Source organism: Aspergillus thermomutatus (assembly GCF_002237265.1).
Source record: "Aspergillus thermomutatus strain HMR AF 39 chromosome Unknown NODE_454, whole genome shotgun sequence".
NCBI classification, from domain to species: Eukaryota; Fungi; Ascomycota; class Eurotiomycetes; order Eurotiales; family Aspergillaceae; genus Aspergillus; species Aspergillus thermomutatus.
Genome location: NW_020798504.1, coordinates 1 through 12,443, shown reverse-complemented (window position 1 = coordinate 12,443; position 12,443 = coordinate 1). Strand labels below are relative to the sequence as shown.

The following is a 12,443-nucleotide window of genomic DNA, read 5'->3' as shown; positions in this document are numbered from 1 at the left end:
AATACGCGCAGACGCCGCTGAGCGGGCTCTCCCCTTCCTCCACGCGATCGGACTACTTCAGTCTCAATCCGCGAAAAGCATCTAGCGGCTCGAGGGCCTCATCTCCCGGTTACACTGCCGCTGCAGCCGCAAAGAAGAAGCCGCCGCCGCCTCCGCCCCCTCGCGCCGGTTCCTCGACCGGAGCGCTGTACGTCACTGCCCTCTATGACTTTGGGGGCCAGAGTGCCGGTGACCTGGCCTTTCGTGAGGGTGATCGGATCCGAGTCCTGCAGAAGACGGACAGCACCGATGACTGGTGGGAGGGAGAGCTTCGAGGAGTCAAGGGGAGCTTTCCTGCCAACTATGTCCAATAAGAAATGCCTTGTGTGTCTATGTCGCGACCTTAAAATAACGCCCACTTAGTAAGGAGTACACGAGAATATATGCGGACGTGACTCAATTTGACTCCTATGTGTAAATACAGGAAGTATACTGAATAAAGCGCCGAAGACGCAGATGATCTGAGCAAAGCATCACTACCAGACCTCGCATGCCAAAGTGATGATGCTTGTCTACAAATATTTTCGGACCCGGCATGCAATCCTCCTGGGTACGAATTCACTAAATTCATATAAACGCTCCCTCGCGTGCACCGTCATCCGCAAAGTTACTCCCTAGTTGTCTCCGTCGACTGCTCAGAAACATCTCCACCATGTGCTTGCTCGACACCGGCGAAGGCATGTCCTGTGGATCTCCAATCTGACCCAATTTATGCGGCAGCTCGCTAGTCCTCGCATTCTCGTTGGTCGTTCTTCTAATCGAGCGGCATTGATGAGACTTCGGATCCGAAGAAACTGTAAGACGCCGTGCTGAGTACCTGCGATACCGCTCGCTTGCCAATTTTCTCTGCTGAGAGTCTGCTCCACCCCTCTTAGGAGTGGGAGAATCAAGTGTCTGAAGTCGATTGCTTGATCTCGCTCCCATTGGTGACAAGGCGGGCTCATTCTCGCGCGTGCGTACTCCCGTAGTAGGCAAAGTGTACCCCTGCGAGTAATTTTGAACACTGGGAGAAGAGAAGACTGAATTGGCGGATGGAGAAACCTGTTCTTGTGCGTGCTCTTTTCTAGACGGTACAACTGTGCGGACGCTCGACGACCGACTGAATGGTCGAGAGAAATTATTGCTTGGTGCGACTTTGCCGTCTGTTCCCATTTCACCGTCGAAAATACTCCGAGACAGATAGCTTGTCTGAGGGTACGGGGATTGGCTGTTTCCAGAGACTTGGTAAGGAGCTGACGCTAGAAAGTCCCCGTCCTCCTCGTGAATCTGTGCATCCTCTCTATAGTGATCTCTAGGGGGAACGGATGTCTCGAATCTTGCCATCTGTGAAGACATCCATTGTTTCCATTCAGCACTGGGCCGCACTCGGTCTCCATTGGACGGAGAGCGAGCAATACGCTTTGGGGAGCAATAAGCGGTCCTCTGGCTTTCATAGATAGTCACCATCCCTGGCTCATCCTCCGTTTCCGACGAATGCAAATCGATAGTCTGATCTTTTCTTTCAGGAGAATTCCCACTAGTTGTCCGAGAATAGATGCTGGGAGAGTTGGAGAGAGTCTCTGGGTCGGCATGCCTGGCGACGATCACACTTCGGGAATCCTCCTCGGTGTCTTCAGCACTTGCAGCGGTAGGTTCATCTGCATTGCCGACTGGACTGAAATCCAGGGTTGCGCTCGCTTTCTTCGGCGCACTTGAAAGCCTTCGGGAAGGCATGGACGACCGAGGATGGCGCTGCTTCTGCTTCTGAGGAGTTGAAGTACCTGCGTTGGCCGTGGCAAACGTCCTAGAAGTTGCAATCGATGCATCGCTTGGTACCTGACGGATGGTCTGCCTGCTGCGCCTGGGATGAAGAGAAGACGTGCGCGCTGGGATGAGCCGATGCTCTTTGACTTGGCCCACTACAACCTCCTCACTTGAACTTGGCGTATATTCTCTGTCGATCCGCCTCAACAATGCATCATACAAGTGCTTACTGTCGATGGAGCCATCTGGTCGTATTGGGCTTGGTCTTGCTGCAAGTTCGGGACTGGGACGTCCGTTAAAATCTCCTTGTTCGTCGATGATGGACAGATAGTCAGGCTCGGGTGCTCTGCGGGTTGCGATCGTATTTGCGACAGTTGAGTCAGCCCAACTTGTTACACGGGAACGGGAAGTTGCAAGACTTTCATTGCTTCGAACACTCCGCACCGTGGGTGGTCTACTTTGGCCCATGGCCTCATGGGGATGGTCAAATTCCTCGGCGTGGCTGAAATCGGCATCAGATATGGTCGACGATGGGCCATAATCATGTTGCTGAAGTGAGAAGGGCGAAGCTTCCGCTTGCCCCGGATCCGTTGATGTCTTTGACAGGCCCAAAACTCGCTTCAACCCTCTCTTGATAGACGAAGAAAGGGCCCGCGCTTTTCCACGAGATGAGACTCTCTTGGACTGCTCCGCCGATGGCGACGCATCTGTGTCCATACCCGAGCCGCTGGTAGTGCGAAATGTCTTTCTGAACGGTTTATGCTCACGTCTCGGCTTGAGCATGGTGATAGACGATTGCCTCTGATGACTGGGTTGGCCGACCATGTTCTCCTGGAACTGACTGCGTGCGAGTTGGATCGCTGCCTCTTGACTCTGCGTATGGCGGACGGTTCTAGCAGATTGACCACTTCTCAGAAAAGACATGGAGCGTCTCAACGTCCTGTAGGAGCGGGGAGTGTCAAATTGCTCTCTGTCATTGACTTTCCGAGCATATGCATCAGGTGAGAATCCGTGAGAGACGTGTGAAGAGCGCTGTCTGGTCGAGAACATCGAACGTGCTTTACGAAGCCGGCGATAGGAGGAGGGCAGCGAGGAGTCACGACCATCCAGGCCTCGAAACTCACTTATGGGCGGCAAGGCCGCCGAGAAAGTGAGGTCATCATCGCGGCTCTCTATATAGCTCGCAACGGATCGGCGAGAAGGTGAAGCGTTTCCGACTGATGAATCATTGGCCGGAGCTTGCGTGCGACTGGGCGGCCTAGGCGGTCTTCTCGATGGGACTGCCATGCTTTCCGGGCCACCTAGACGGTCGTAGGAGTGCTTCGAGTCTGCAGACGATCTGTCCGAGGAGCGCAGCATGGCGCGAGAGGCAGCTGCAGTGGCATGCTGTCTGGCAATTGACGGGTCAAACGGCTCTGAGGGCAGGGAGGACTGACGCGATCTGCGGATGGAGCGAGCGGACTGGGTTCGACGCAGGCGATCTTTTGCGCTCAGGGATAAAGAGGACGTTATTGGCATGATTTATTGAAGGGGATATAGTTGAGTACTGATGTGAGCTAAGGGATGAGTATGAGTGTCGGAAGTTCTACCACACGGAGATATCGTTGGGGTATGGTGTTGAACAATTGCAACAGCGCCGAAAATAGAAGGAGCTTGGGGATGCAACGGGGCAACATGATGGCAACAGATACAAGGCGCAGCTTCCTTGTTGCTTCAACATCTACGAACATTGGCAGTGGATTTTGATCCCAGCAAATTACTGAGTGTTCCAATGAGATCTTTTCCTGTGTGCACCGATTGACAATCTCTCTTGCGATATAGTTCTTTTGAGTCCCTTGTGATCACTCATCAAGATAACGCTTCTTCTGCGGTACATCTGTATAAGAAAATGGAGAAAGCAAACTGACAGCCTCTTGATTCCCCTTCTTCCGCGCCAGTTGAAGGTCCTCCGGCTCAGGATGCACCCCGTACTCGAGCAGAAACCTCAGTGTCTCCATCTGGTCATAATAAATCGCAACGTAGGTGGTACTATAGAAAACCTGCTCCTCCTCAGTACACAAGCCGCACCAATGCCCAAAGCCATCATCCTCCAGGCCGCCAGGCTCCAGAAGGGAGCGACTATCCATCTTCGGAAGAAGCTTGACGTGATTTCTCTCCCACCTCCTGTCGTAGCAATCGGCCAGCCGGTTCGGATCCGCGCCATTGGCGATGAACAATCTGACCATTTCCAGGTCCCCCTTGGAAATCGCTGCAAACAGCACATCATGCGCATATTTCGTTTTATGGAGCCCGTTTTCCAGCAGGAAGCGCACCATGCCCGAGTCTCCGCGGTTCATGGCCATCGGCAGAACATACCAGCGATGATCGCACGATTCGTGGCGGAGTAGGGTGCGAATTATGCGGCGGTGATTATGCTCGATTGCCCAAAGGAGCGGACACGTCTCCTCGTCGTAGCAAAAATCTCCCCTCTCGCACAAAAGATCGACGAGGTCCTCGTGACCGTTCTGCGCGGCGAGATAGAGCGGCGAGATGTTGTTAATGTAGCCAAACGGACACCGGAAGAGGATCTGCGCGCCGTGGTCGAGAAGAAGATTGACTACGCGCTTTGAACCAGCTTGCACGGCTACCAGCAGCGCACGCTGAATGAGAACTATATCCTCGATGCTCAAGTTGGCGGAACATCGAGTGTGCTGGTATGGATTTCTTGGACGCTGGCCTTGAAAGGACTCGGCGGCGGCTGCCATTCTCTCTAGACGTTTCATGACGAGTTCTTCATCCCCGTGGACTGCGGCGCAGCATAGAGCGTCTCCATGGCAATTCTGGTAGCCGTGTTTGCTAAGGTATTCTTCCAAGAGATGGTACAATCCGCGACAGGACAGGACGAGAGCCTTGAGGTCCCTGTAGCAGACCAGATGGGTGGCGATCAGAAAGATCACTTCATTTGGGAGTTTGGAGAGGGACATGTCGGAAATCAGTCTGATTGAATGCAACTATAGGTATGGGTGTGGATTTGGGGATGGAAATGAGATGGCGAGGCTGTGCGGGGTTGTGATCACCGCAAGGCTTAGGTCTCACGATGCACCGTCAGGGGTGTGGATAAAGCTTACTATCATTGCAACATGAGCAGGACATACATCAGAGTGTCAGAAATACAGCTCTATAATGAATGACTTTCTTGGCTCATGAGGACTCAACCTTGCTACCCAAAACATGAGACTATTGCCCTGCCTCCTTGTTTGTTATGGATACATAGTAACCCAGTTGCTGGAGCAGTAACTTTTTCGCACACATGACTGCATTTCAGCAGTCCATTACATCGAGTGAACTCATTCGTGATACCAGGTAGCTCAGAAGAAGCTTATTCGGCCCATGGATGAATCCTCGAACCCTGCCGATGCGTCACTAATTGAGTCATACAATGGAGTCCAGGCCTGACTGTGAGTCATGTATATATACTGTAGCGACCAGACTCTAAAAAGGTTAGGATCATGTTCAAGATATTGATAGACATGAAGTTTTAGTTTGATAGAGTATTTTCCGCAGAAAGAACATATATATTTCCCAACTAGTCTCCCGGAGTATATTCTCTACCATTTACGATAAATCCTGTTGAACTCCTGGATATGCCATCATCTCCAAGCAGACGAGAAAGGATTCACCTTGATGGCCGTACTCTCGAAGGAGGAGGTCAATTAGTGCGCATCGCGCTGGCCCTGTCGACCATCACCGGCCAACCCATCACAATCGACCATATCCGAGGCAACCGCACCGGCAAGAAGGGTCTCAAAGCATCCCACTTGGCTGCCATCAAGTATTTGGCAGACGTCAGTGGGAGTGCAGTCTCAGGTGCCGAGGTGGGATCGTCTTCATTGACATATCGTCCCCCACCAGATGCAGAGACCCGCGTTCGGCAAAACCAAGAGATCAACCTTCACCTTCCAACAGCTGGGTCTATATCACTGGTCTTTCAGGCTTTGTATCCGTATCTTCTTCATACGGGGGGCGGTTTATCCGACGAAGAACCACAGCCCGTCCGTGTGACCATCACTGGTGGCACGAATGTATCCTTTTCGCCGTCGTATGATTACATTTCGCAGGTCCTGGTGCCGAATTTCGCCAGGGTCGGGCTTCCACCGCTCGCGGTCCATCTGGAGAAGAGAGGATGGGCGACTGGACCGTTCAGTCTGGGGAAGGTAACGTTCATCATTGACCCGATGGACAGAAAGCCGGAGTCTCATGGGTTTCCGCGGGTTGATCTGAACAAATACCGACGGGGCAAGATCACCCAGGTTGATATCACCGTTCTGGCACCGGATACTCTCCTTTTTCGTGGATCGCATGCAGATCGTGATCAGGAGAATTCGCAAACAGCAAATCATACATATCAGCCGACAACTGTCCGCCGACTCATCGAGTATGAGACCATTCGTATGCTGCGCACTCGACTCCGAAGGATGCCCTCGTCGATAGTCGATCCACCAGCCAGGCCAGATGAAAACGATGAGCTTGTACCTATCAAGCTGCACACTTCAGAAAGAACTCACCACCGCTCACATATCTACATTCTCATCGTGGCACATACATCGAATGGGTTCAAGCTCGGTCGAGATGCGCTTTTTGGCGGGCAGGCTGGAAAGATAGGTGGCCGAAGAGGTCGGCCGACAGACGACACGAGTATAGCCATGGAACTGGTAGAGCGATGCGTGGATGACTTTGTGCATGAGTTGTATGACCCCGGGCGGCGGAGTACATCTGAGGGACGTCCGCCTTGTGTGGACGAGCATATGCGAGATCAGCTGGTGATATTCGAGGCACTCGGCATGTCCAAGTCCAAGTGTGAAGCTGATGACGAGGGGAAAGAGGATCGGAGGTATTATAGTCTCCATACGCAGACAGCACGATGGGTATGCGAGCAGATGTTGGGTGTGGAGTGGTAAGATATCACCGCTATGAAACCTGTATTCCCTCAAGCACATGTATATGCAAACCCATGAATAGCGTGTAGCAAGTAGATGTCACTGCTTGACCGCAACACCAATATACATCTTGGCCTCATCCACCAACACGCCCTCCTGCCCAGCTTCCTCTACAAACCTCTCGACAAACAACCTCTTCGCCTCGTCCCTGATCCCTTCCCACCCGAAATTTCTAAACATAGGACCCGAAACCGCCTGCTCGAACAGCTCCCCAGCCTGCTCAACCCTGTACTCTTTCACCTGGAAGACAGGACTCAAATACACCCTCTCGACCACCAACCCGGCCTCCCTCAACAACCCAGCCAACGACTCCTCCCCCTTCACCCAGCTCTCATCCCACTGCAACGACAGTCCCAGCTCCGGCCCAATCCGCTCAAAGATCCGCGCAGGAACATGCACATCCCGAGCCGCCACATCCGTAACCAGCCTGCCGCCCTCCCTCAGCAGCGACGCCCAGTGCCGTATCGCTCCAAGCGGGTCCGGGAGCAGCACCAGCGCCGCCGCACAGGTGACCAGATCGAACTGGCCCATGCCACCACCTTCACCTCCCGGATTCAGATTCAAACCAGTCAAATCGGAGATATCATGCTGGTAGAAGGTAACCCGCGACCCGGTTGCCTGTGCCTTTCGCCGCGCGACCTCCAGCATCCCCTTGCTGATATCGACGCCGGCGACATACCCTGTGGGTCCGACGTGTGCCTCTGCGAGGAAGGCGACTAGCCCCGTGCCGCAGGCGAGATCGAGGACCCGTGCGCCGGGTGGGGGGTTTGCGGCGCGGATGTATTCCTCTGCGAGACGGTGGTGGAAGGTGGCGGTGTCGTAGGCGATGCTTCGCTCGTTGTAGATGGATGCGATGGATGCGGGGTTGGATGGAGGCATGTTTGGGTTATGATACTATGAGGTGGTAGATGGGCAAGTTATACCATGTCCATGGACATTTCTCGGTCAAACGAGTGACTCCAGAATATCTGAGAATTATCGATCTCACTCGATGACATTGACTCGGTTTTTGGGATGATGGTTGCTGCTGGCCAGCTATCCTTCCACATCTTGCGATCTCATGAAGGTGAGCTACGAGCAACACATAGAAAGGGTCTAAGCGTCCACACCAGTCCTCGGACCGCGATCAACATGATACGGGGTGATATCATGTTCCAAGCACCAATGTAGAGCAACAGCAAATGCAGTACCTTATTCGAGTCGTTTCTGATCGACATGATCCACTCGTTTAACCTAGTAAGGGCTTGTATCGGTCCTCAGCGAATTGGATCAGGGGCCCCTCATAGATTGTATGGATGACGTTGTAATGCAGATGATGAGGCATTTATATGACTATCTAGAGAGGTATGTGATTCTGCTCGATCACTGTTCTTCGCTTGGTTGAACTATGAATATGAACTATGTAGCAGTGCTGGATCCCTCCAGTTGATAAATCCTGCATAAATGTACTATGCAGTTATGCTTATGTTATACACGAGCAGACCAGTTGGCGGTCCAGATCTGGACTTGGTCAGGACCATGGTACAGACTACACAGGAGGCAAACCATTAATGCAAATTTTCACAGAACTATAGATCATGGGAGAAGATGCTAATCAAAGGAATTTTCAGTCTCTTTCAGATAAGGTAGTAAGGTACTCGTACAAGGGGTCTAGATCTAGACTTTCTCTGCTTGATACTTGATATATGATACATCACACCAGCCTGTAAGCCACCCGTGGGAGGCGTCACCAAGCTTCGCCATTCTGCAAGGGATCGATCAGATTCTACCTTACTGGACTGATTGGCAGGCATGAGATCTATCAAGTACATAGCATAGCATGCTCTTTCTATCATTCTCCTATATGACTTTCTTCCCTCGAAGAATTGCCGAGACCTGGGCCGTTGAAATTATGACAGGAAAGAGGCGTGGTCCAGCCCCACAGGCCACGCAAATTTACCGGTCCATTCGTGGTAAAGTGTAGGGTAGAGAATACACACTAATACACACTAAGAATAACCATCAACCGGTCGTTTTGTCCAGTTCTCCTAAATAAATCCATTCCATCGTTATGGCCTCCTTTTCAGTCCCACTTGCTACTGGAAGACAAAAAAGGAGAGGAGAAAGGAGAGAGCCTCCTATGTCCTCCTTTATTTACTCCATGTCTTGATGACTACCCCGCTTCTCCATACTCTGAGATCTCTGAAGATGCCCCGGCTCGAATTATCAGGCATCTAGTGACCTGTCGTGCTTGATTCCCCGCCAGACCTTTACCTTGTCGCTTCTCCCCGGTCAAAATGAGTGCAGAAACACCTCGTGATGGAACTGACACCGGTCAGTCGGGAGGTGCACCTACTGATCTACCAGGAAACCTATCGCCGTTGGAGGAGCAACCCGAGACCCCCGTCCTTGAAGCGCATCGCAAGGCGTCCAACCAAGAAAGCCATGGTCATGAGAGTCATCGCGACGATCCACATCAGGATGTTCGGTCCACCACATCGTCGTCCGTCTTCAGTCGAGATCGATGGCTGCAGGCTAGTCGATCGGTCAGAGAGAAAACCGGCCGGCTCGCAGACAGGCTGGGCCGGCCTGAGGGACAGGATGCGAACGGACTGGGCTCCTCGTTGGTCCCGATGGAAGAGCTGGGCTCCAGGGACGACGAAAAGTTGGCGGCCATCTTCAGAAACAACAAGGATTCGGGACTCTCCGACCACACCAAGCTCCAGATGGCGGTGGATGCGGAAGCTCAGGAGCTGATGCAGGGCTTTGGTCTGGCAGAGATGCGCCATCGCAAACCGTACGCGGAGTCGAACGAAAAGGAGAGCTCGTTTCCCGAATCGGATGCCACGACGCTGGCTGATCGGGCCCCGGCCGACGTCGAGGCCAATGGCAATACGCCCGCGCCACTACTGGGAGGAGGCGTGCTGTCGGCTCTGCTCCGGCTCCAGGCGAGCCAGATGGAGCATTCGCGCACCAACAGCATGTATTCCGCCCCCGAGTCCGACCGCGAATCCACGCCTACACTGTCAGGCACGGTGACTCCCACGCCAGGCGTGCCCCATTCCGCCTCGAGTCCTCCGCCTGCCCGACCGAAACCGCAAGCATGGTACAAGAAGTCCAGAAACAGCTCGACCGCCTCGTTGATCCATGCGTCGATGAATATGGGCCGGATCGGCTCCGCGTCGGCCTGGACCAATGCTAACGTACCGCCGCCGGAATTCAAAAACGGCAGCAAGGGCAACAAGAAGAAAAAGAAGAGGAACGACGACGAGGTGAAGCTGCGGTATCATATCGCGGATATCATCGTCCGTCAACGCTACATTATGCAACTGTGCCGTGCGTTCATGCGATATGGTGCCCCCACCCACCGACTGGAAGAGTACATGCAGATGACGGCTCGCGTGCTGGACATCGAGGCGCAGTTCATGTACCTCCCTGGCTGCATGATCATGTCCTTTGACGATCCGTACACTCGCACCGCCGAGGTCAAGCTGGTGCGTGTGCCGCAGGGGTTGGACTTGGGCCGGTTGGAAGAGGTTCACGGGTGTTACAAGCGGGTGACGCACGACATGACGGACATGCAGACGGCCATCGGCGAGCTGACGGAGATCATGGACCGCAAGCCGCGGTATCCGCGCTGGCTGGTGATCCTGCTCTACGGCGTGGGCTCGGCCGCCGTCGGCCCGTTTGGCTTCTCTGCGCGCCCGATCGACATGCCCATCATCTTTGTGCTGGGCTGCTGCGTCGGGTTCATGCAGCTGGTTCTCGCTCCGCTTTCCGCCCTGTACTCGAACGTCTTCGAGGTCACGGCGGCCATCCTGGTTTCCTTCCTGGCCCGCGCCTTTGGCAGCATCCGGTACCCCGGCACCTCGGACCCGATCTTCTGCTACGCCTCCATCACCGAGTCCTCCATCGCCCTCATCCTGCCCGGTTTCTCCGTTCTGACGAGCAGCCTGGAGCTCCAGTCGCATCAGATGATCGCCGGCTCGATCCGTCTCGTGTACACCATCCTCTACTCGCTGTTCCTCGGTTACGGCGTGACCGTCGGCACGACCATCTACGGCGCTATCGACTCGAACGCAACCCGCGACACCACCTGCGCCCGGCAGAGCGTCTGGGGCAGCCCCTACGCGTCGCATTTCCCCTTCGTCGCCGCGTACTGCGTCATCGCCGGGCTGATCAACCAGGCCAAGTTCCGGCAGATCCCCATGATGGTCCTGATCGGGACGGCCGGGTACGTGACCAACTATTTCAGCACCCAGAAGCTCGGCTCCTCGTCGCAGGTCGCCAATACCGTCGGCGCGTTCACCATCGGCTTGCTGGCGAATCTGTACAGCCGGCTCTGGCACGGCAACGCGGTGAGCTCGACCATCCCCGGTATCTTCACCATGGTGCCCTCGGGTCTGGCCTCGTCCGGCTCGATTCTGTCGGCGATCGAGTACTCGGATGCGGTGCGGAGTGGAACGGCCGATACGTCGGGTGGTTCGTCGGGGTCCTCCTTGACCAGTCTGGGTTATGGTATGATCCAGACCGCGATCGGCATTACTGTCGGGCTGTTTATTGCGGCGTTGGTTGTTTATCCATCTGGCAAGCGGAGAACTGGGTTGTTTTCGTTGTAATTCGCTGCATTAGATAGCGTTTATATTGTCGGATTAAGCGTTAGTGATCTCGATTCATAGGATTAATTCAGACATAGATAGAATAATATATTTTCATGGTATATCATTGTGAGCATCACGCATGTTCTTCGAATAGTCGGCATCAAGAAAACTGGTCTATAAAACTGATTAAGCTGTGCTATAATGTAGGTAGCATCATTGGTCTAGTGGTAGAATTCGTCGTTGCCATCGACGAGGCCCGTGTTCGATTCACGGATGATGCATTCTTTTTTGTTTCCCAGCATCTTTTTACTTCCTCATGTCTTTCTTTGCCTGAGCCAAATGTATCTACTCCTTACTATATGGAGACGTGTTGCCGAAAATTCCAGTCTCAGTCAACCATGGACAAGAACCAAGAACCACGTGGACACAGACACCGCTAGACCGGCTCAACGACGTCACTGCCAGCAAGCTCAACCACAACACGTTTGCACCTGTTTACTCCATACAACGCAGTCACTCATAGACTCCCGCCCACATACTCCATTTATACACGATATGCAACACAAATTCTAGGCGGCAATGGACAACCTCACCCTCTACGTCCTCACCTACAATTGCGCCCGCAACCCCATCGACGTCGACCTCTTCGCCGCGCACTTCTTCCACGCCCTCCCCCACACCGTCCCCTCCGCACCCCATCTCATCGCCCTCAGTCTCCAGGAACTCGCCCCGATCGCGTACGCCTTCCTCGGCGGCTCCTACCTGACCCCGTACTTGACCGCGTTCCGACAGGTTGTCGACCGCGCGGCGGCCAGTCGCTGGGAGGATGCGCAGTATGTCAATGTGGTGGAGGAGCATGTGGGGATGACCGGGCTGATGGTGTTTGCGCGGTCGGATGTCGCGGGGCGGATTGGGTCGGTGCGGACGGCGCGGGTCGGGCTTGGGCTGCAGCAGATGGGGAATAAGGGGGCTGTTGGGGCGAGGCTGGGGTGGTTGGATTCGGATGCCGGGGGCGAGACGGTGGCGGTCACGTTTGTCGGGGCGCATCTTGCTCCTGCGGAGGAGGCGGTTGAGCGGCGGAATGAGGACTGGAAGGGGATTGTGG

The 12,443-nt window shown here is 54.1% G+C and overlaps 5 protein-coding genes across 5 annotated transcripts; 2 read left to right on the top strand and 3 right to left on the bottom strand.

The window, feature by feature from the left end:
• Window positions 1-606: 606 nt before the first annotated feature.
• Window positions 607-3,300, bottom strand: CDV56_101583 (uncharacterized protein; the record flags this gene model as incomplete). The annotated part of the gene is made up of 1 exon (XM_026755202.1): window positions 607-3,300. One exon carries the CDS (start codon window positions 3,298-3,300, stop codon window positions 607-609), a length of 2,694 nt encoding a protein of 897 aa, XP_026609636.1.
• Window positions 3,301-3,623: 323 nt separating this feature from the next.
• Window positions 3,624-4,745, bottom strand: CDV56_101376 (F-box domain and ankyrin repeat protein; the record flags this gene model as incomplete). The annotated part of the gene is made up of 1 exon (XM_026754995.1): window positions 3,624-4,745. One exon carries the CDS (start codon window positions 4,743-4,745, stop codon window positions 3,624-3,626), a length of 1,122 nt encoding a protein of 373 aa, XP_026609635.1.
• Window positions 4,746-5,405: 660 nt separating this feature from the next.
• On the top strand, window positions 5,406-6,719 carry CDV56_101075 (putative RNA 3'-terminal phosphate cyclase; the record flags this gene model as incomplete). Its single annotated transcript, XM_026754694.1, has 1 exon — window positions 5,406-6,719. One exon carries the CDS (start codon window positions 5,406-5,408, stop codon window positions 6,717-6,719), a length of 1,314 nt encoding a protein of 437 aa, XP_026609634.1.
• A 78-nt stretch (window positions 6,720-6,797) lies between these two features.
• On the bottom strand, window positions 6,798-7,637 carry CDV56_100934 (class I SAM-dependent methyltransferase; the record flags this gene model as incomplete). The annotated part of the gene is made up of 1 exon (XM_026754553.1): window positions 6,798-7,637. The coding sequence occupies one exon, from the start codon at window positions 7,635-7,637 to the stop codon at window positions 6,798-6,800; it is 840 nt and encodes a 279-aa protein (XP_026609633.1).
• Window positions 7,638-9,034: 1,397 nt separating this feature from the next.
• CDV56_100342 (threonine/serine exporter family protein) lies at window positions 9,035-11,356 on the top strand (the record flags this gene model as incomplete). The annotated part of the gene is made up of 1 exon (XM_026753961.1): window positions 9,035-11,356. The coding sequence occupies one exon, from the start codon at window positions 9,035-9,037 to the stop codon at window positions 11,354-11,356; it is 2,322 nt and encodes a 773-aa protein (XP_026609632.1).
• Between the last annotated feature and the right edge of the window lie 1,087 nt (window positions 11,357-12,443).